At 41.5% G+C, this 23,690-nt stretch overlaps 1 protein-coding gene and 2 long non-coding RNA genes across 31 annotated transcripts in view; 1 reads left to right on the plus strand and 2 right to left on the minus strand.

Annotated features, from left to right (window-relative positions):
* The window catches only part of SYNE1 (spectrin repeat containing nuclear envelope protein 1), a 551,595-nt gene that overhangs the window by 379,029 nt on the left and 148,876 nt on the right, over nt 1–23,690 (plus strand). For 22 of the 29 annotated variants that reach the window (XM_051855247.2, XM_070073379.1, XM_070073388.1 and 19 more), the window contains 5 exons: nt 6,299–6,487; nt 8,038–8,211; nt 11,006–11,197; nt 21,113–21,247; nt 22,287–22,396. In XM_051855247.2, the coding sequence (XP_051711207.2) occupies nt 6,299–6,487; nt 8,038–8,211; nt 11,006–11,197; nt 21,113–21,247; nt 22,287–22,396 (800 nt within the window). The remainder of the gene's footprint in view (nt 1–6,298; nt 6,488–8,037; nt 8,212–11,005; nt 11,198–21,112; nt 21,248–22,286; nt 22,397–23,690) is intronic. The other 7 variants (XM_070073373.1, XM_070073376.1, XM_070073385.1 and 4 more) reach the window with 1 other exon arrangement.
* On the minus strand, nt 1,172–6,400 carry LOC138849565 (uncharacterized). Its single transcript, XR_011388452.1, has 3 exons — nt 6,269–6,400; nt 1,590–1,663; nt 1,172–1,300 (listed from the first exon to the last, which is right to left on the minus strand). It is a non-coding gene; the product is annotated as an uncharacterized lncRNA (long non-coding RNA).
* LOC127493118 (uncharacterized) lies at nt 6,427–19,095 on the minus strand. The gene is made up of 4 exons (XR_011388451.1): nt 18,961–19,095; nt 18,025–18,125; nt 6,688–6,778; nt 6,427–6,538 (listed from the first exon to the last, which is right to left on the minus strand). It is a non-coding gene; the product is annotated as an uncharacterized lncRNA (long non-coding RNA).

Below are 23,690 nucleotides of genomic sequence, written 5' to 3' on the forward strand. Positions count from 1 at the left end.
TTCTTGGTCTTTCTCTTCCTCTATAACTTTCTGGTTTGAGAAGCCAAAGTAACCTTGGGATATACCACTTGCTCATCTGTGTAATCAGATACAATTGCCATCTTTTGCAATATAGGACCTTTCAGTGTAATACAACATGAGAACATTTCATCTAGAGATGAAATATTGAGAAATAGTGGTTTCAGGTTTGTGACATTCTTGTAACCTCTTAAGATAGAGATAAAAGTGCATAGCCTCCATCTTTATGTCTTGTTTTGGTAAAGCCACCTTCTAAAGATTTTTCTGCTACCCCAGAGTGACCCATGATCAGCCGGGTTTGAGGTGGGTACTATGAACTATGGTTCATAGGTGGGAACTATGAACGTATGAATTAAAATTAACCTTAGTTTTCTTAGTCCAGACCAATCATGAGGACATCCAAGGACTTGGGTGACTAAGACAAAACTGTTGTCCTCTGAACTCCCCCATTTTCCTACTTAATTGCTACCCTCTCATGCCCCCTCTTCTCTAGAGCGGTCCCAGTCCTCTTTAACTGATGCCCTCGTTTTCTAATTGCCAACAGCCACTTCCTTCGCATCTGAAGGGGCTGTTCCTGTTGGCCCAGTGTGCTCTCTGGGTGTCTTTCCTCTTATTCCTGCAGTTATTTCTATCCTGTCCCCCATACCTCTGCTTTATGGTTCCTGGAGAATACAGCACTTCTCTCCATTCCATTGTAACCCTGCAGGTCAACTTTGACGGGGTCACTTCAAGTATCCTAAAAGAATATAGCATCGGGGCAGGGCATTGGCACAGCAGTGAAGAAGCTGCTTGGGATGCCCACATCTCTTATCAGAGTGCCTGGGTTCAAGTCCCACCTCTGCTCCCTGCTTCTAGCTTCCTGCTGGTGTGCACCCCTGGAGGGAACATGTGATGGCATAAGTACCTGAGCCTCTGTTACCAAGTGGGGGAGACCCAAATTGAGTTGCTAGTACCTGTCTTTGGCCTGTCCATCTGTATCTTTCTATCTCTGTGTGTGTGTGTGCGTGTGTGCATGAGCAATCACATGCATTTTCAAATGAAAAAAATAAAATTTTAAAAAATTTTAGAATATAGTTTCAATTATCCAAGGGCTGATTCAGAGGAATTTGAGGATCATATACTCTGATTAATGGGAGCCAGTGACCCAGGAGAAAGGCTAATTTAGTTTACCTTTTACTTTGTGTATTCAGGTCATGTCCATATTTGCTCAAGGCCCATCCCCCCTGTGGCCCAGGTTACTGACTGCAGAAGATCCTTCACTGGCTCCCTCATAAGTTAGGAACTACATGAAAACAAGATCCTGGTGGTCAGTCATGCCATTCCAGACTTCCTAATTGAAAATGCTGGTACACCCAATCAACATCACTATCTTACCTCGTAGTCATTTGAATGAAAACACACTGAATGTAGAGCAAAATTATTTTGTTCAGGAGAATTAATGGAGAAAACTAAAAATTGCACAGTAATGCTGAGTATTATAAATTATAAGTGAATACATGACTTTTCTTATAATTAAGGCAGTCACAGGACTTTCGACCCTTTCTATGTTGAGAGTGGTTGTCCGAACTTACCATTATAGCAATGAGGAAATGGGGATAATGCAATGATTTTCAGTCATTGTGGGCTTAGCAGTCATATTAATGATCTAATAAGAGGGAGAGAAAATATGAATAATGTATGATTCAGTATAATTTTGCATTTCATCACAAATTAAATTTTTCCATCCAAGTTCTTTTTTGCTAACTTTTGCTACTTGTGCCTAAATTCTACAAATTCTGGGACATAGCTGCCCACGTGAAAAGCTAATGGTATCACAGTATCTAAATTTGTTCTTACCCTCTGCAGTGGTACTTTAAAAATTACAGGCACTATTATAGAATTGCTGTTAAGTTCCACCAAGTAAGGGTGAGAAAGTCTAGACTACTTTTCAAAATTTCCTAAAAGAATAATAGAAATAGTTCAATTATTATTTCAGCCCCACCATTTTATAGAGTTAAAATTTCTTTAGAGTTAACCTAATTCCTGCATTTTTCCTCTAAACACTTAATTAAATCCAATGAATTTGAGTGGAGTGCTTTGCCTTTCCCATTACTCTCTTTAATGGTGTCATATTTAATTCTGTCTTTTACGTGGCACCTAAGTGGGCTATGGCTGCTGTTCTGAGTTTTAAGTCCTCTGTCATTGCCACCTTCACTGTCATAGTTGTGGACACCTGCTTTTTGGGTTGTGTTATGTTTGTCCAGTGAACTCAGTGACAAATCATAGGCAGAGCTCTGAGGCTATTTTGCTTTTGTTTTTCAATACAGAGAACAAATAAAATAGAATGTGCAAATAACTGTATTCATATACATAGGTACATGCATAGATAATTCTAACATACATAGACATACATAGACATACATAGATAATTCTGAAAGCATGAACTTTTTACCTCTGGCATTGAACTAAACGTGAGCTCCATGATTTGCTCAAACTTTTATTGAGTTTGTCCTTGTCGAGAAGTTCAAGGTACTTCTCTCAACCTTGTGTCATACACACCCTCCTTAGAATCACAAATCAAGGCCGGTGTCGTGGCTCAACAGGCTAATCCTCCGCCTTGCAGCGCCAGCACACTGGGTTCTAGTCCCGGTCGGGGTGCCGGATTCTGTCCCGGTTGCCCCTCTTCCAGGCCAGCTCTCTGCTATGGCCAGGGAGTGCAGTGGAGGATGGCCCAAGTGCTTGGGCCCTGCACCCCATGGGAGACCAGGAGAAGCACCTGGCTCCTGCCTTCTGGTCAGCGTGGTGTGCCGGTCGCAGCACACCGGCCGCAGCGGCCATTGGAGGGTGAACCAGAGGCAAAAGGAAGACCTTTCTCTCTGTCTCTCTCTCTCACTGTCCACTCTGCCTGTCAAAAATAAAAAAAAAAAGAAAGAAAAAAAATAGAATCACAAATCAGAGTCCCAAAATATGCCTTTCATCTTGCTGTTCTTATTTTTGAGTCAGATATGGAGGCACAACTGGCCACCAGTTCTTGGACTCAGAATTTGGGGACTAAAATATTTCACTGCTGATCTTTTTTTTTTTCGGTTCAGATGAAATTCACATAACATAAAATTATTATTTTTTTGGCAGGCAGAGTTAGACAGTGAGAGAGACAGAGAGAAAGGTCTTCCTTCTGTTGGTTCACCCCCCCAAGTGACCGCTATGGAGGGCATGCCACACCAATCCGAAGCCAGGAGCCAGGTGCTTCCTCCTGGTCTCCCATGCAGGTGCAGGGCCCAAGCACTTGGGCCATCTTCCACTGCACTCCCGGGCCACAGCAGAGAGCTGGAATGGAAAAGGAGCAACTGGGACAGAACCCGGTGCCCCAACCGGGACTAGAACCCGGGGTGCCGGTGCCGCAGGCAGAGGATTAGCCTAGTGAGCAGCTGTGCCGATCACAGAACATAAAATTAATCAATTTTAAATATTTATTTATTTATTTGAAAGAGTTACACAGAGAAGGAGAGGCAGAGAGAGAGAGGGGTCTTCCATCTGCTGGTTCACTCTTCAATTGGCCTCAACAGCCAGAGCTGTGATGATCTGAAGCCGGGAGCCAGGAGCTTCTTCCGGGTCTCCCATGGGGGCGCAGGGGACCAAGGACTTGGGCCATCTTCTACTGTTTTCCCAGGACATAGCAGAGAGCTGGATTGGAAGTGGAGCAGCTGGGACTCAAACCAGTGCCCATATGGGATGCCAGCACTGCAGGCATTTGCTTTACCTGCTATGGCACAGCACCAGCTAAATTAATCATTTTAAGGTGTACAGTTCAGTGGCATAGTGTTGTATAAACACCACCACTATCTGCTTCCAAAATATTTTCCTCATCCCTGGAGAGAATCCTGTACCCACTGAACTTGGCTGCTCTATGTTAAAGTTCAAAGCACAGTCAACTTCCAAAACCACCTGTTCTCCCTTATTGTAACCCAAAGCATGACCAAAGTACCTGGCTCTAATAGGATGAAAACTGGCAGTTCTAAAATTGCTAATCTCTTTAGTCTTTACCGTAGAACATTCTGAGAGTTATTTCAGAATTGAGTGAGTCTGGAATGGAAGCTGGCGACTTTACTACAAGCCTCAAAATCCACTGACATTAAATCAGGCTTTAAAAAATATTTTTAGTTTTTTTGGTTGCTTCATGATTCAGATACTGGTTTTTATATATCTTGAACTATAATTAATTCAACTAGATGTACTGAGTATCTCCTATATGCACAGCTAAAAGACAAGCTTTTTGCATTAATAAATGATGTAAAACCTGTTTTAGTGCTATTATGAATCACCAACACTGTATAGAAAACAAAAGTGTGGTTGTGAGCTGGAGTAGTAGGAAGTACAGTGAAGGAGATCCAGCCAAGACTTTGAGGAAACACAAGTTTGAAAATTCAGAGTGGCAACAGGGGTGGGTTGCAGGCATCATAACTGTAAGTGTGTGTGTGTGTGTGTGTGTGAGAGAGAGAGAGAGAGAGAGAGAAGGCACAAAGGAGAGTGTGCACTTCCTGTACCATTGTAAAGTGGTTCTTTCCTGGTTTGAACTGAAGGAACAGTGCAAAAAAGAGACATAATGAGGTCAGACTAATTATGGAGGAGCCTTTAAAATCAGACCAAAGAATGTGGACTTTATGCTTTTGTCAACCAAGCACCAAAAAAAAAAAAATTAGAAAATAATTTACTGGAGGAAAAACACTTTGAATGTTTAATAAAAGGGATCAGTCTAGAAACTTGATGCAATCTCATTTTAAAATCTCAGCAGTTTTTTGGTACAAATCAACAAGCTAATTCTAAAATGCATATATTGCAAATAAATGAAAAAAATGTATATTGACCATGCAGAGCCCAAGATTAGCCAAGACACCTTTGAACAAGATGAATTAATATAAATGGTACATAAGTAAGGTGGTGTAAAATTTGTTTCCATTAACCAAATGAATCAATAAACTTAGAGCCCAGAAGGAGGCTCAAGCTACATAGACATTTGACTTTTAGCAAAGATTATATTGCAAAATAATGGGTAAAAAGGAAAACAAAACAAAAAATTTTGACCTTTATGTACACTGGACACAAAAATTAACTGAGTGTATTGTACAGTTAAGTGTGAAGTTAGAATATTAAAAAGCAAAATGGGTTTAGAGAAGTGAGAATCCACTCTAAGGAGGCCTTGTGCTTACAGAAGAGTCTACAGTCCCATGGAAGAGACAGGAATTTTGCAAGTAAAGGTGCATGAAAAACTATGAATTATTAGTTTATGTAAAACCTAGGCTATTTTACTTGAAGTTATGGTTGCCTTTCTAGTGATGGTATCTGTTTTTCTAACATGCCATTTAAGTCCTACATGAGATTTTCTCTTGTGAACAGCTAACTAAAGAGCAAATCAAATATTTTTAAAATTGGGAATAAAAGTAATATATAATTGTGATAGATTTTAAACAGGAGAATGGTAGTATTGAAAGGAAGGATAGAGATTTTCTCTAGGTTGGGTATCAGAGCTCTGGAGTTGAGACAATTAGCCTAAGGCTTGAAGAATGAAGGGAACATCACATGAAGAGTAGAAGGAAGAGTGTTCCAAATGGAGGGAATTGCATGTACAAAGGGCAGGATGTCAGAAGGGGCTGGGGCCCTGAGATTAATGAAGCAGTCCGGAATAGAATGAGGTGAAGAGTGTGTGTTACAAGGGGCAGGAAGGCTGATTCATTCTAAGGATAATAAAGCATCTAGACTTTGTTTTGTAGGCAAGAAGTCATTACATATTTTAAATCAGGAGCGTGAAAGAATCTGATTGACATTTTTAGGAAGTTGTTGTAATTGCTTGGTAAAGGTGTCAAGAAAAACAAGAGTGTGAGTAGGTGGGGCCGTCAGAAGATCAATATGGCAACTCAGAGAAGACAGGAAGTTGACCTTGTCTTCAGGTGGGGGTAGTGGCAAAATGCAAGTGTACAGAATACATTCTGGAGGTAGAAGTTATAGGATTTGGTGACAGATTGGATATGGTAAGTGAAGGAGAGGAAGGTATGAAGAATGACTTCTATGTCTCCAGCTTGAGTGATGAAGAGAAAGGCAGTAGACGACAGGGAGGAAGCTGGCTTTAGCCTTAATCCAGGGGAGATACCCATGGGCTGTGTGAGCTGATCAGCGCAGCTCTGACTGTTCCAGCCACCTGGGGAGTGAACCAGCAGATGGAAGACCTCTCTCTAACGCTGCCTTTCAAATACATAAATAAATCTTAAATGTATACCTGACTGTGATTCCACCGACTCCCTCACAGGCCCTGATGGATGAGATCCTCATGCTCCATGATGAAATCAATGAGCTGCAGTCCTGTCTGGCCGAGGAGCTGGGCTCCCAGGAGTGCGACCCCACAGAGCAGCTGGCCTTGCAGTCCACGCTCACTGTCCTGGCCGAGCGCATGTCCACCATCAGGATGAAAGCCTCGGGGAAACGGCAGCTTCTTGAGGTAATGAGGGACCCTCAAGTCCCCCTCTCACTTCCGAATTAACTTCTACAGCTGTGTGCACGGTGTGGGGGTTACTTACGTGATTTCAATTTTTATTGTTTCCCCATCACAAGAACCCGATTGTGTTTCAAGAACCATCTCGTGAATAGAGTGAGAGGGTGTAGCCGTGGGTATGTCCCTGTTCCCCTTTCTGTACTCACTGCAGGTGTGAGATACTGAGAATATCAGAGGCAGACTTGACAGACATGAGCCTGTGAAGAATGATTGCCGAAGATTTCCATGCTGGTTGCTCTGTGAAAATAAGAGCGATTGATGCATGATGTTACTAATACTGTAAAGAATGAATCCTACTGTCACCAATTCAACGCTATTATTTCATGAAAATTCATTTTTTAATTCTGGGTCTCATGTTATTTGTTTTAAGCGTTATTTGATATAGAGACAAATTTTGGCAAAAATGTTCTGCGTTAAAATGAGCTGTTTTCCTTTTGGTTTGACGTCTTATAAATCTTGGGACAAAGCATACAAGACATTGACATTGTTGCTCCTTTAATTTGGTTTGACTGAAGGTTCCAGAAACGCTTTTATCATGGCTCTCTCTTTTTATTTCCAGGGCTCAGCAATGCCTCTGGCTCATATGGTTCTCAATACAGTTCTTATTGTATAAATTGAATATTGTTTTACTTAGCTGTTGATTGTACCATCCACTGGTTTACTCCCCAATTGGCCACAATGGCTGGAGCTATGCCAATCTGAAGCCAGGAGCCAAGAGTTCCTCTGGATCTCCCATGTGGTTGCAGGGGCCCAAGGGCTTGGGCCATCTTCTGTTGCTTTCCAAGGCTATAGTGAAGAGCTGGATCAGAAATGGAGAAGCCAGGACTCGAACCAGCACCCATATGGGAAGCTGGCACTGCAGGTGGCAGCTTTACCTGCTATGCCACAGCGCTGGCCCCACAAGTTAACATTTTATTTCATTCATTTTGTCTGCAGTTACTCTGTGAAAGACATGTGGGGTTCAAAATGAAGTGATTGGTCTGGATTTTTTATATGAAATTAATTTCTAACTGAAAAACAAGGATGTAGCCTCAAACTTTGGATTTTTGCCTATCTGTGAACACAAGTAACATTGGACCATCCCTTCCCACAGAGATCAGCTGCCTGAAGCTGCATGTGGCTACACGATTAAGTAGACCATATATTCTTAAGTTAGCCAGGGTCCCTACTCCTTACTATTTTTCAGACATTAATGTCAAGAGTCTATTGCCATTTACTAGTTGAGTTATACCATTTTTTTTTCTAATCTTTGGCTGATTTTCATCATTCATATCGTTCCTTCTGCTAGATGTATATTATTTGTAGGTACATTATAGAACTTGTAGGGAAGTTTTTTAAAATACTATTAAGCCTCAACCCTAGAAATTCTGATTTGTTTCACTGACATGTGGCCTAAACATTTTCTGGAAGTTTCACCAGTGCTTCTGATGTGCAACAAGGGCTTGGAACTATTGCTCTATTGAATTGGATCTTAAAGATTTTTTACTCTTTATTAGGAGAAGTTAAATGACCAACTTGAAGAACAGAGACAGGAACAGGCCCTGCAGAGGTACCGCTGTGAGGCTGATGAGCTGGACCACTGGCTCTTGAGCACAAAGGCCACCCTGGATAGTGCACTGGGGACAGTCAAGGAGCCCATGGACATGGAAGCTCAGCTGGTGGACTGCCAGGTATGAAGATGATTGCAAGGAATATGCCAACACCATAATGCATGCTTTTAAACTGCCAAAAATATTGGTGAAAAAAATGTGTGGGTAGATGTTTCTCATAACTCATACACTGTATATATCGAGGCAGCAGAAAAGCAATACATTATAAAAGCTGAAATGAATTGAAATTTGAACTTAATTTTTGATATGTATTTTTTTTTTTTTTTTGACAGGCAGAGTGGACAGTGAGAGAGAGACAGAGAGAAAGGTCTTCCTTTGCCGTTGGTTCACCCTCCAATGGCCGCCGCGGCTGGCGTGCTGCGGCCAGCACACCGCGCTGATCCGATGGCAGGAGCCAGGTGCTTCTCCTGGTCTCCCATGGGGTGCAGGGCCCAAGCACTTGGGCCATCCTCCACTGCACTCCCTGGCCACAGCAGAGAGCTGGCCTCAAAGAGGGGCAACCGGGACAGAATCCGGCACCCCGACCGGGACTAGAACCTGGTGTGCCAGCGCCGCAAGGTGGAGGATTATCCTAGTGAGCCACGGCGCCGGCCTGAACTTAATTTTTGAAAAGAATCACCAATAGTATCTATTTTTTAGAAAATCTTCACCTTACCAGAAGACATTTTTACAGATTATAGATACTAAAATACTTGTGGTATCTATATTTAGACATTAAAGGAATACAAACTCAGTACCACTAAGTCAACTGTAGCACAATAGCAAGTGTCTCTAGATCTTGCTGGAATTTTGAGTGTACTCTGATGTATTATTTGGAAACCTGCCAACTGACAGTTTTAGGCAGACAGTAGATACTGAACATGGACAGATTATCTGTTGGAGCAGAGTTACTTCCTCCTACATCAGGTCTCTAAGAATTAATGTGTGGCCTAATTGTTTAGAAGTCTTATTCTAACGTTATTTTCTTACCTCCTTACTAGGAGATTTCCAAACATGCTCATTTAATTATATAGAATAGATATGAACTCTGATGTGACTGTCAATGATTTAGTGATTTTCAACATATATATGGGTGCATTAAAAGCTCTTTCATTTAATTAACTATAAAATGTCTAGAAAGCCCTTCCTAATCTGAAGACAGAAACATCAATGTATATGGCTTCATATTTCTCCCAATTGGAATCAGAATAAGTGAAAATCACCAGTGAACACTACCTTTTTCTTAATGTGTAGTACACTGTTTTGGTCATTATTGTTTTTTACTTGATATTTGCAATGCTGAGTATAACCATGTGGATTTATAATTGCCTTAGGAAACTTATCTCTAGTACACAAGACATTATTATTATTATTATTACATGCTCAAATGATAGTTATTAAAAAGTCACATGTAATTGCTTTCTGTTCTAATGTTACTTTTCTGAAAGAGACATGTATTTTCTTAAGATTTACTTAATTATTTTTGAAAGGCAGAGTTACAGAGAAAGAGAAAGCCAAAGAGAGAGAAATGTTCCATCTACTTGTTCACTCCCCAAATCACTGTAATGACTAGGGCTGGTCTGTGCCCAAACCAGGAGCCTGGAACTCCAAGTATCCAACATGGGTCAGAGACCCGTGTTCTTGGGCCATCTTCTGCTTTCTCAGGTGCATCAGCAGGGAGCTTGATTGGAAGTGGAGCAGCTTAGAACCAGCACTTATACAGGATGCTCCTGTTTTAGGTGGTGGCTTAACCCATTGCTCCACATTGTGCCCCAAATGACATCTATTTTTAACACTTCCTTTTAGCACTTAAACTGGTATTCCCAAATTCCCTTTCTTTTGAATACACTTATTGTTATAGTAATATATAAATTGTGTTGTTCATATTTGATATTTTAAAAGACTTTATACTTTGTTTTACCTTGCAAGAAGGGAAAATATTTCTTCTGCTCCCTTGGTTTGGTATTCATTTTAGAGGAAGACCTTGTAGCACTACAGATTCATCTCGGAAATATGAATTAAAATTTTAAGGGAATTAAAATTTGTTGGAAATATAAGGATAAAGCTGTATCATACTCAAACAAAAAAACCACAAAGACAAGGCATAAGAACTGCAACCTGAAAATAACACAAAGAAGCAATGTTTTGAAAGATAGGGTCCCACTTAAATTAACAAAGAAAAGGTTGATGAGATGATACCTTCACTAATACTAGCTGTAAGCATGATAATGTAACACTAAAATACTATAGTAATAAATATAAGATACACTAGAGCATTGACCCTTTTCTCTTTATCTGTTGTATATAATACATTTTCTCTACTGTTTTTCATTTTGTAAAAAAGATTTATTTGTTTAAAAGGCAGAGTGACAGAGAGAAATAAAGATCTTCCACTCACTGGTTTTAATCTCCAGATACACACAGTAGTCAGGACTGGGCTAAGCCAACTCCAGGAGCCAGATGCTCCATCTTGGTCTCCCATGATGGTGGCGAGGACCTAAGTAATTGGGCTATCATCTCTGCTGCTTCCCATGCGTATTAGCAGGTGCTGAATCAGAAATGGAATAACCCAGACTCGAACCAGCACTCCAATATGGGATACAGGAGTTCCAAGAGGCAGCTTAACCTGCTGCTCCACAACACACACCCTATGGTTTTCATTTTTAACACTCAGTCTTTGAAAGAGTAAAATCCAAGGGTTCAGGAAATTGAAAATAAAATCTATATGCTGCTCTTGCCAGCTATAGGAAAATTACAAAACCCTACAAAAGCCTGTTGGTCTGGTCTAAGACCACGTGAGAATTGTGTTTTGCTGCAGAGACAATCTAAACAAGCTACAGGTATGTGGATTTCATGTTTATGTCTGTTATTGTAGAATATGCTTGTGGAAATTGAGCAGAAGGTGGTGGCCTTATCTGAGCTCTCAGTGCACAATGAAAACCTGCTGCTGGAGGGCAAGGCTCACACGAAGGACGAGGCTGAGCAGCTGGCGGTGAAGCTGCGGACGCTCAAGGGGAGCCTGCAGGAGCTGCAGAGGGCTCTGCACGACAGGCAGCTCGACATCCAGGTGAGGGCTCCCGCCGCCCCTGACAGCCGCGATCCGTGCTGTGTGTGCCCCGTCTGAGTGTCGGAGGAGCACCCGAGCTTCCCCGTACAGCCACTTTACACAGGCATCGCAGCATGCTGTTTGAATTTACACTTTGACCTTGGAGTAGATGTTCAGATAGGTTGTGTAAGGAGTGTGTGAGTCCATAGATCTGGGGACTGCAGTGTGGGAAATGAACAGGAAATAAGCACAACAGTCCAAAACCAAAGATGAACAGAAAGAGACAGAAAATCCAGGCAGACAGAGTGGGCTGCAGACTGCTGGTTCACTCTCCAAATGCTTGCGATGACTGGCGATGAGCTAGGCTGAAGCAAGGAGCTGGACACTCAATCTAGGTCTCCTACATGGGTGGCAGGGACCAAACCACTTGAGCCATCACTGCTGACTCTCAGGGTGTGCATTAGCAGCAACCTGGAATCAGAAAGAAGCCAAGATTTGAACCAGGCATTCTGATATCAGAGATGGGCATCCCAAGACGGATCTTCACCTCTAAGGCAAATGACCTCCCTTCCACACACATCTTTTAACTCTTTGAGCTTTCAACCTTCTGTGTCCTCATGTTTTCGGTTTGTTTCTTACAAAGAATAATTGTATTTTGTTGGTTTGGAACATTTAATCGGGAAATACCAGTTTTTTTTTTTTTTTTTTAATTTATTTTTTGAGAAGCAGAGAGAGTGAGAGTGAGAGAGCCCCTCCCCCAGTCTGCTGGTTCACTCTCCAAAGGCTGACAACATTCATTCAGGCTTTGGCTGGGCTGAAGCCAGGAGCCAGGAATTCAGTTAAGGTCTCCCATGGCAATGGAACGACTAATTAGTTGAGCCATCACCACATTCCGCCTAGGGGGTTAGCATTAGTGGGAAGGTAGAAACAGGAACAGGAGCTGGATGTAAAACCCAGATACTCCAAAAAGGGACATGTGTCTTAATTGCTACATCACATGTCTGCTGTGGGAAAGCCCCTGACTTTTTTTTTTTTTTTAATTGTTCAATATACATCACCACTTTATTATTGATCTGAATTGTGTACTGTAGAATTCAATAATTCAATCTTGGGCCACAATAGAAACAGGAAAAGTAAGCATGCATTTCACAATTTCCGAGAAAAATCACAGTTCCCATGGGACTATGTCCGATATTCTATTATTGTAACTTTGTCCTCAGGTGGACCCCTTCCAGTTCTCAGCAGCAGGAGGGAAATTTGACTGAAAGAATTGCATCTGCTTCATCCACAGCTATCCATACACATGAACCATCAAGTAGACAGAAACAAAACAAAAGCCCCTGACTTTTAAATGGCAAACTTAGTCCTTTTAAATAGATTGTGCTTACTGTTATAGTTGGACTTTCATTATTTTACTTTTTGCTTTCTATTTTGTCCTACTCTTTTGCATTCTTTGTATCCTTTTAAATCTGTTTTTAAGTGATTAAGTGCTTTAATTTATTTTTATAATAGTTTATATAAACAACAAATTTCACATATTTCATACACACGGATTTAGGCACATAGCATACATACCTAATAAATTCCAAGTCAGCATCTTACTCTCGGTCCATATCAGTTAAGAACCTTACAACATGTTCAGTTTCTTCCTATGTGCCTTCCATACTAGTACTGCCCAGCATTTTAATTGTGTTTTTAATCACGACACATTCTTGTTATCATCCTATACAAAAACTAAGCACATATTTATCAGTTAGCTACTGTGTGCTGGCTACTGGTTTTTGTGATTTGGTGAAGGAGCAAGGAAACAATAATCTCTATTTTGCTATGTATTTCTGACTGTATGTTGCCATCCTCAATGGATTATGGTTCGTAAGGACAGGAAAGAGGAAAAATTAAATGCATTATTATATACCACGTTAAAAGACAACCAGAGACATAGGTGAAATGACAGGGAAAGGCAGGACTTAGAGTTTGCAGTTTTCAACAGGGTGGCTAAGGAGCCCTCGCTAAGTTTACATGACAGAGTGAACTGTAAGGATATGGAGAAGCACCTGCAGAGACTACCAGGCAGTGTCACACCTGCTCTGGACAGGGCCAGTGTGGTCAAAGGGAGGTGGGGAAGAGGACAGTGGCAGCTAAGAGATCAGACCGTGTCTGAGTCCCCTGGGCTGCCGTGACAACCACCACTGAAGTGGGGAGCAAGTGGATCACAGAAATGCACGAGTGAGCTTCCTCCTCGAGACGGCACTTAGACGTACAAGGTTTGAGGAGCACACCACGTGAGGACAGGTTGAAAAGAAGAATGAAGCCCCGGGGTGCTCCAGCATTTAGGATTTGGATGATGTGTTGAAGCCCAACAGAAAAGATAAAAAGAGAAGCCAGTAAGGTGGGAGGAAGATGGGTTTGCTTCCTGAAAGTCCCCAGAGGTTCCTGAGGAGTGAGATCGGAGCAGGACTGAGAACTGCCTGTTGGTCTTAGTGACATGCGGGCCACTCGTGACCTCTGCAAGAGTTGTTTCTGTGGAGTGGCAGAAGCAGAGGGCCCTCTGAGACAAAACAGAGGCATGAGAGAGGGGGAGCATGGGTGACTCCAGGAGCTTTGTTAGAAAATGGAACAGTGGAATGAGATACGCTGTAAGAACTGCATCAAGAAAAAAAGATTGATTTATGAATGAGAGAGACAGAAACAAAGAGGGAGAGGAGGGTGTCCTTCCCAAATGCCCACAATAGACAGGGTGGGCCAGACTGAAGCCGGGAGCCCAGAACTCAAGTCTCTCATGTGGGTGGCAGGTCTCAACTAATTATCTGCCGCCTCACAGGGTGCGGTGGAGGAGCCGGTGGGACTTTAACCCAGGTACTCTGAAATGGGATGTGGGCATCCCCAACAGTTGTGCCAAACACCCACCCCTATTTAGCACCCCCCACACACATTTAGTTTGATGATAAGAAAAATAATAATTGTATCTGTATGTTTACATACAGATGGAAATAACTCAGTAGAAAAAAAAACTGAAAAAGGAATCTTGTGTAGGAGGGACAAGCTAGGATCAAAGGTAGAGTGTTTGGTGTTTGAATTTAGACCACAAGGGGCAGTGTGGTCTCCTCTGCTCTTCCTGCTAAGCCAGAAACTGACATGCCTAGGAGCAGAGTAACTGCCTCTCCCCTTGGCGGAGCCACCCCACCTACTGATGCCCCCTTGATGTCTTCTGTCCCCTCCAGTGGCTTCATCCTGTGGGGAGCAAACCGGACTAGACTGTTACTCGAATTAGGACTTATTCTATGCATCTGCTCTCCCACAATATGGCGCTGGGAGAGAAGTAAACAGCTTCCGCACAGCTGCCTCCAGTTCAACTGATAAACTGTAGGACTTGCTCCTGATTGGAGAGCAGCGTACTCGGCGTGTGGGCAGCCGAGTTGGGATTGGCGGAGGAGGACTATAAAGGAGGAGAGAGACGGCATGCACCAGGAACATCTATGGGGAACATCTAAGGGAACCCGTGCAGCCCCCGAGAAAGCCGGCCGGCGGTGTGCCGCTCCCCTGCGGAAGTGGGGAATGCGGCCAGGGGGAACTGCCCTTCCACGGAGGTGGAAGGGATAGTAGCCAACCCGGGAAGAACCAGCAGCAAACCCGGGGAGGGCCGAGCAGACGAAAGAACAGCGCAGGGTCCTGTGTTGCTCCTCCACGAAGACGGGGAGCGACACATCCAAGCTGCCCTTCTTTTATAATTTATGACTGGGACCAAGCCAATCCCTTCACATACTAGAAAAAAGAAAAAGAAAACTTAGGAAGGAGGGAAGACATCTGTATTTGAGTAAAATGCTGGAAGGAATTAGAGCATAAATATTGTGGTGAAAATTTGATGGACATTTCCTGCAATTGCTTTGTTTTCTCAGTCTATGATGGTTGTTCAGAATAACCCGACATATTTTTCAGGTTTTTTTTTTTTTTCTTTCTTTCTTTTTTTTTTTTTTTTTTTTTTTTTTTTTTTTTTTTTTTTTGCTAATCCTATGATTATACGATCTAGAAAGCCAAACCTTAATCAACTGAAAAGTTTTGGAAGCAATGGAAGAATTTAGGAAATAGACTAGCTTAAAGGAATAGAGAAAACATAACTTTGATATAAGGAAAAGTTTGTGAAATAATGTGCAAAAATTTTCTATCAGTGTGAGCAAAATGTGAATTATGTGGAATTTCACTTTAAAACACTTTAAAACAACACAAGACCATATGAAAAAAGCAATGTTTTTAGATAGGAATAAAGTTTCTTAAAGATGCTAATTCTTCTATTAATGTATCAGTTTAAATTATTTTCAACTGAAATATTAACTGTTTATTTCTAGAAAGTGACAAAATATTACTAGATTTATCTGGAGAAATATTTTTGTAAAACTAACCAGAGTATTCTGAAAATGCAGACTTAAAAGGAGTTATTAGTCTTTTCATGTATTATGATAGGTAAGTAGTTTGGAATTGACACAAAAATATATGAACAAAAATTGCATAGAATATTCTAGAAATCTTGGGACATAAGAGAACCTGATAAATGTTAGAGGTGACATTATAAATCGGCAGACAAAATATGACTGACTATGATTATAAAGTGAGTTTCATGGAAAGTGATACACTACATTTCACACAATCATTTTTATAGAAAAATAAGATATAAACATTAAACCTGAAAAATACTAAAGGCATGAATATGCCTTTCCCAGTAGGCTTTAAACCCAGAATTTTTACAGTCTTTTTAAAATTCCTATATGAAATTTAAAAGGTTCTGTGTGGGTAAAAAAAAAAAAAAATCTAAAAGTTAACCAAGTTAAAAGATAGAGACAAACAAGAAAGAAACTATATAATTCACATACCTTTTGTAATTCTATAAGAAAAGAACATAGAATAAAAATATGGACAAAGATATAAGGGAGAAGAGATTCTCATAATTCAGAGGAAAGGAAATAGGAGAGGCTTTCGAAAAGATTATGGAAAATGTATGTGGTGGAAAATATGCCTGGCATAATATTTTGCTGTTCTCAAAGTGATCTGTGAATCAGCTTAAACGCTAAAGAAACCAACAAAGGAAAGTTTCCAGTTTCCTATGTGGAATAGCTGGCTTTTGTGAAGCTTCTATGACACGCCACTCCTAGAGGCAGGTAGGAAGGAAAGGGGTAGCCTGATACTCACCTGCTTAATACTGGAACTAAGGGGTAGCCTGATACTTGCTCAACACTGGAATTAAGCAAGGTAGCGCCCACACATTCCAAGACCTCAGAGCCCAGGAAGGGAGCATCAGTGAGCGAGCAGGCCCAGTCAGGCACCAGGCAAACTGGCCTTTGATCTAAGAAGCAGCTATTACTCAGTTCCAGCTATTGTCCTACAAGGCAGGGTTGCTAGATTTGCCTGTTTTGCAAGGAAATTTGCATTTATTTCTAAAATATCCCAATTTTTAAGCAGTGACATTTAATTTTAAAGTTCTAAATAAGTTATTTTTAAACACTGAGAGTTTTACAATTTTTAAGGTAGTTATGTGCCAAATGAAGCATGGCCACAGGCTGGGATAGGCTCTTGGGCCATCACTTTGTAACTGCAAACTAGATTTAAAATGTATCCACCCTTTTCCTACCAGTTATTAACCAGTGGCCTGGGACAAGATCCTTCAGCTTCCCAAAATTTTCATAGGGATCAGTTTTCCTCATCTGTGAAATAGGGATAATGGTACTTGTCCGCCCTTATCCACTGGGGATTTGTTCTAAGATACACTCCCCAGTGAATGCCTGAAATCAGAGATCACACAGAACCCTAGACACATGTGCTGTTTCTTCTATGCATACATACCTATAATAAAGCTTAGTTTATAAGCTAGGTGCACTGAGTTGTTAACAGCAATCCTAAAATAGAGCAATTCTAATATTAAACTTTAACAAAAGTCATGTGAATGTCTTGAAAGAGTCAAGATAAATACTAATGTGTTCAGAGCATGGTTGGCCATTGGCCACTGAGACTGGAAGGAGAATTGTGGATAAAAGAGGAGAGGCCTACTGTGCATAACTTAATTATCCTGAGAATTTTAATGTAGATAATGCGCAAAATAGGTGTTCAAATTGCAGCGGTAATAATAATGACAACCACCTGTTTCCAAGCCATGACCTCTGGGAAGAATGGAACTCCCGATGTGCCAGAAGGCCAGGCTGCAGCCTGACCCAGGCTGGGCTGAGCTCGCGGACACTCTGCCTAGGGCCACAGGAATTCATTCAGGAGAGTCAGGTCCTGACTCTGCCCCCAAGTAGAAGACTGCCCAAGAATGTGCAGTGAAAATGCAAGAAAATATGGTAGTGTTTTACTGCCATGAAATTAGTCGGTGTTTGTTTTTAAAATGTCTATAAATTCTATCGTCTTTCTTCTAATGGGTGTCTAGCATATAAAATATTGATGAGATGTTTAAAAATAATTAGACTTTTCCAAGATTATTTTTCAATCTGTGGGAAGAAAAAGGAGCCTAATTTTCATTAGTATTGCCATGAAAAGGACCATCTCCTTCCATACAGAAAACTAAAAATAATTTGGAGCTGATCTGAAATTAAAGTGAATTGGAGAAGCGTCTTGCTTTCAATGCATATGGCAGGCAGGTGTTGTCCTTTACCTTAGGTTCACAGGATCTGGAAGGCTGAGATCCCCCTCCTGTGCCTCCGATGGCTGCCAGAGCATGATTTCTTGATGCACCTGTACCTATAGAGTGGGAACTGCCATTACCCCATTCTTTCTAACTAATGGGACTTGAATGGTTATCCTTGAGTAACAATCCCTTTGGCTTCTGCTCAAGTAGATTGCTTCTCTACATGAAAAATACTGACCTTAATCACAATGCATCTTGAATTTCATGCTATCTTTCTTCGCAAGGGTTTGGGTCATTTTCACACATTATCATCCATCAACAGGGAGGAGAGTTTGCTCTCTATAAATAATAAAATGCTTTGTAAAGAAAGTTTAATTTATGTTTAGCATTTCCCAATCCTCACTAATCTTCCAAGGAATGTTCTTGGCAAAAGAGATTACTCTTTTATTTCCAAAATAAACAGCTTAGGTAGCCCCACCCAGTGGGACTCTGGTGACACAAACTGCCTGCCTTCGGGTTCTCTAACTTGTAGGAAAAGCTGCTTTCACGTCTCAGAGTAAGTCCCAGAATCTCATTCCTCCTGGCAGTGCCAGCTCCTCCCCAGGGAATAGGAAATGAAATTTGAACTGAATTCTTACTCCTTTTTGGCTTCCCATGGCCCAAGTCTTCTGTTTCTAAATGACTATGTCAGGGAAACACTAACTGGCAAGCTACACCTGACCACATAGAAAATACATGTTAGCATCTGCTCTTGGTGCTGCGTATTTTTATTAATTGGACTCAATTAAGCAGATGTGACCCCCTTTCCAGATTTCAAGTCTGGGAATCAGGGTATATCTACAGTGAACTTTGTTCTTAAGATCTAACATTTCAAAATTTTTTTTTTTCCAAAGACAAATGTGGTATGAGGAGTTTCAAAGAATCACTTTCAGTCAGAGGGTGGTAACCTGAGTAGATGGGGGAGTTGGTAATGAGTGCTGTGAGGAGTTACCAACTGGGCTCTGAAAAACAAGCCTCCGTTGAAGAGAAAAGCAGAGAGGAAGTGGCCAGGGTCCCACAGAGGAAAGTCAACAGGTCAGGCCAAGGTCACTATTTTGTCAGCCTAAGGCACTGATTTGGAGAAACACTTCAGTCTCCTACTCTGCCTCCTTCAGGGGTTTGCTCTATGTCATACCTGCCATTCTCCTTTTGTTTCCTTGTTGCCTGGAGAGCTAGGCTCTTTTAGAATTTATTCATGGAAGATGGTACATTTTGAAGTAGAGAATCATGGTCTTCAGTCTTGGAAGACTGCCCATCCACCAAAACCTCCCACTCACAGGAAAAGCACTGCTTATCTTTGAGAGTCATTCTTGGTACAGTATAGAATTTCATGAACTGGGTGTGACCAGTCACCAATTCTGATTGTGATGCAAAATGCAAATAGCATATTTTAGATGAAGATCACACGCAATGTTCTACCAAAACCACATTCTCTGGCTTGGAAGCTGAGTAGCCCTAATCACGGGCTCTACTTCTCTTGTTTGTTCATTGTCTACCCCCTACCCGGGCCCTTGTCTCATTTCCTTTCGTAGGATACCCCCACTTCCTAGAATAGTATCTGACACACAATGAGTACTGAACCTGTACTTGTCAGTGAGTTAGATTAAAATCATATAATGTATCATTTGACACATAGGAGGATACTCAGAAAGCTTATGGAAAATAAAAATTAAGGATAATTTTATTATCCTTAATTTTTTTGAACTCTGCATAGGTTTTTTCATAAAATGCTTTTTTTCCATGAACATTTTGGAGACTCATAAGTAATCTAGAAAAGATTTAAAGTACATGAGATGATGTGTGTAGACTATAAGCTAAGGCCATGACATTTTATGTAAGGGACCTAGGCGTGTGTGGGTTTTGGTATCCATAGGGTATCCTGGAGCCAGAGTTCCTCAGATATCAAGGACAAGTGTGATAGTGTGTGAGTTCTGATTGCCAGTGCTGGGGGTTTGGCAACTATGCTTTGTGAGTAGCATAGGGGACTCATGGACCTATCCATCGATGTTAGTAGACTTTCATTCAAGAACTAATTCCATTTGATAGGCAGCATTGTGGGCCTTCCAAATGCCATTGGAATAATCTTGGAATCATTGGGCAGGGAGAATAAACCTTTGCCTAGCAGATAAGTAAGTACTTGTATCTTTCTTTAGCCAATCGGTAACAGAGCCAGCAAGCAGCAGCATGGCCGTGGACCAGGGTACTGTGAAGGGAGTAGAGGAAGGACAAGGCAGCTTTTCAGACGTCTCACCTTTAATTATCACACTGCTTAACTCTAAAGGTTTCATTAACATTTGCATTTGTAAAATGGTAACCAAGTGTACCCACTTGGTGTACTTTTCTTAATGTGCTCATCTTAATAGTTGTAAAAGACAGATACTTCAAGAATTGAGATTCAAGTGGAATCTATTTATTATACAGAGCATCTGTAAACACAGCTGTATACCTAGCTGTATACACGGCATTCACAAATACAGGATTCTAGGACGACTTCAAAGCTTGGCTCTAGGAAGGTGGACATTGAAGGTATGTAAAGATCAGTATCGGACACATTGAAGTGCCTCAGGAATTGATTTGCCTGTAGACAGAGTTCGAGAGCCTGGGTTGTGAAGGGAGCATGGGAGTAGGGGTGGAGTTAGGGGTGGGGGTAGGGGTGGGGGCAGTGGGTGCTCAGCGACCCAGGGGAGCCCTTGCCTGCATTCCTTACCTCTATGCTGCAGAAGACCAAAACAATCAAGTTCAAGTTCTTACTGAATTCGTGAACCTTTACAAATGCTGTAGACTTCTGGCTTCTCAAACATAAATCTCTTTGGTTGGTAACCTTTTAGAGAAGTCTTTAGCAAGCAAGTATTTGGCATATACACTCATTGGGTAGAGCTTGACGGAGGTGACAGAGCAGTGCTTTCGCTGGAGGGACACAGTGACTGATGGTAGGTCAAGGTCATTTGAGAAGCATTTTGCCTTCATGGGACTTAAGGAACAAACTCATGGGAGGACCTAGTTATGTTTTTGTGGAAAAGATTCTGGAATAGTCTTTGGTGACCACAGCGGAATCAGACAGGTCTCCCCTCAAATATTCCTGTGTTTGACCATCTGTTTATTGTTCTCTCTCCTGCAAATGCCATAACTTAGATGGGTTTTGTGTTACCTTTTTTTTAAGTGTGGTTTCACATCCAAATGGAACCACTTTGGTGGTATTATTCAGACAGTACCAAGTAGCTTTCTTGCCATGCTGGTTATGGTTTTCCTGTGGGTAATAGGACTCTTGGTTTCTGCCTCACTAAAAGCAGGGAACAGCCCAGGAGAAGGAGGAGAGTGACGTTGATCTGGCGGCCACACAGAGCCCGGGCGTGCAGGAGTGGCTGGCCCAAGCTCGCACCACACGGACGCACCAGCGGCAGAACAGTCTCCAGCAACAAAAAGTAAGGTGTTTCCTACCTCTCTGTAGCCTGCAGACCAGCCAGGGACAGGAGTGGAGAGACGCGGTTTAGGACAAGTTGCTGCTTTTGTAAAGTCAGACTGTCCCTTTACCTGTGCTGTGAATCAAGCGCGACACGTGCCTCAGTGTGCGTCGTCGTGCCCACTGGAGGACTGGCCCTTTGGAAACCCAGTCTTTAAGAAAAGCCATTTGCGGGGTGAACCAATGGAAGGAAGACCTTTCTCTCTGTCTCTCTCTCACTGTCTGTAACTCTACCTGTCAAATAAAATACAAAAAAAAAAAAAAAAAAGGCATGTTTTTAGGTTTACAAACAGGACGTCTCAACCATGGCCTGCTGTATCATGGATACCAACTCTGTTTTCAGATTTTCCTCCATTTGAGTCCATTTTATTGTAAGAAGATATCTTAGGGAGGCCTCTGAGATTGGGTAAAAGTTTGATTTGTGTGTGTGTGTCTGTTTTAAGAAATGGAATTTATTTTCACTTTCAAGTAGATGCCATCACAAAATAGGATTGTGTAGGTTGTTGCCCAGGGAAACAAATGGGTGTTAATAAGAATGATTTCTCATTGAAACCTTATCCTCACGTAAAGAGAGCACTAAAATGTTTCTTCATCTCAGAACCAAGAACATCTATTACAGATAATGAAATGCAAAACCAAATCTGTTGGCAATCCAATTTATAAAATAAGTGGAGAATTACAGCGAACTGCTGCTTGCAACCATCCCTGGCAACCTGCAAAAGGCAGTATTGGTATTGAAAACCGAACACACATTTTATACCACTGGGGGGCACCATTGTCCCGCAAAACTTTCTGAGACGTTGGTTTTCCCAGATTTTTCAGAGATCGCCTTTATCACAGCTAAAGAAAGCCATAGTGTACTTTGGAGACATGTTTGATGTTTACCTAAACCACAGCAATACAGTGTGTGAACTTAACCGCTTGTTGCTAGAATTCTCGGATTCGCCAGACACGGAGTCGATAGTAACAAATTCTTGTGCCTTTGCGTTTCCCTCGAGCAGGAGTTGGAACAGGAATTAGCGGAGCAAAAGATCCTCCTGCGCTCAGTAGCCAGTCGAGGAGAGGAAATTCTGACCCAGCACTCGGCTGCAGAGCCCTCTGGTGGCGAAGGGTAGGTTTGACACTCCAACTTGCTCTTTGGATTGACATTTGAAGAACTGTAACCATCTCATTCCACATTCTATTTCAAGCGTTTTCTGTCACATTTGTCGTTGTGTTTTCATGTTAGGAAATTAAATATACCTCCACTTTGGAAATTTCTCTGTGTAGCACGAACATAGCTAGTAACTATAGTGTCTGATTCACTTGCCCTCCTTCCAGAAAGCTCAGCTTGTCCGCAGAGAGATGCTCATGAGTTTGCTAATCAAGTAGGAAATGCATGGTAAGATTAGGTCAGTGCATTTCCCACTGAATTAGCATGTCTAAATGCTGAGCACTTTATCCCTCAAGAGATTGACTTCTTTCAACGTGATTCTAAGACATAAAGATATGTGCCCACTAAACATTTTGGCTTTTCTAGAATCTATTGCTTTGATTTCTATGTTGAATTTGGATTACTGGTCTGGGGCAGAAGGGCAAAGATTTCGAAAGTTGTATTGGCAGAAAGATAAAGTGCTAAAAGAAAAATTCAGAAAGTAGCAGTTTTTAATGATGAGATTTTTATTTAGAAAGGAGAAGAAGGTAGAGGAATTATAGCAGAGTGGAAATGTCTGTACTTCACTCAGGTCTGAATTTGACAGGACTTGGAGAAGCCACTCATCTTTGCCTCAGTTTGCTCATCTGTAGGATTAAAATAATTATCATTTACTATCAACACAGAAGTATTGTATATGTTGTAAATGCCAAGTGAGAGGATATATAGGAAAACCTTTAAAATCTGAAACAGAAGTAGGCATTTGGTATAGCGGTTAAGATCCTGCTTGGAACGCCACATTCCATAGAGCTCTTGGGTTCAAGTCTTGGCCCCACCTCCATTGCAGCTTCCTGCTGGTGCACAGGCTGGGAGACACAGGTCATGACTCAGCTATTTGGGTCCTTGCCACCCATGTGGGAAACCCAGATTGAGTTTTTGGCTCCTGGCTTTTGCCTGACTCAGCCCCAGCTGTTGTGGGCTATGGAGAGGGAACCAGTGCATGGAAGATCTCTCTCAGTCTCTGTTTTCTCTGTCTCTCTGCCTTTCAAATAAAAACTGAAGATGAATAAATAAAAATTGATAACATGAATAAAATCTAAAACATTAAAAAAATGAAACCTCTGAGTTCTGTTGTTAGATTGTAATTTGTAAGTATTCTTTGGCAAGTGTCACTGAGTCTGTTTCCCATTTCTGAACACTTTTTTGGTGGAAATAATAAAAGTTAGGAAATGTGTATTATGAAGGTGATATTTAAAATATTCAACATACTGAA

This window comes from Oryctolagus cuniculus, chromosome 5, assembly GCF_964237555.1.
Source record: "Oryctolagus cuniculus chromosome 5, mOryCun1.1, whole genome shotgun sequence".
NCBI lineage: Eukaryota > Metazoa > Chordata > Mammalia > Lagomorpha > Leporidae > Oryctolagus > Oryctolagus cuniculus.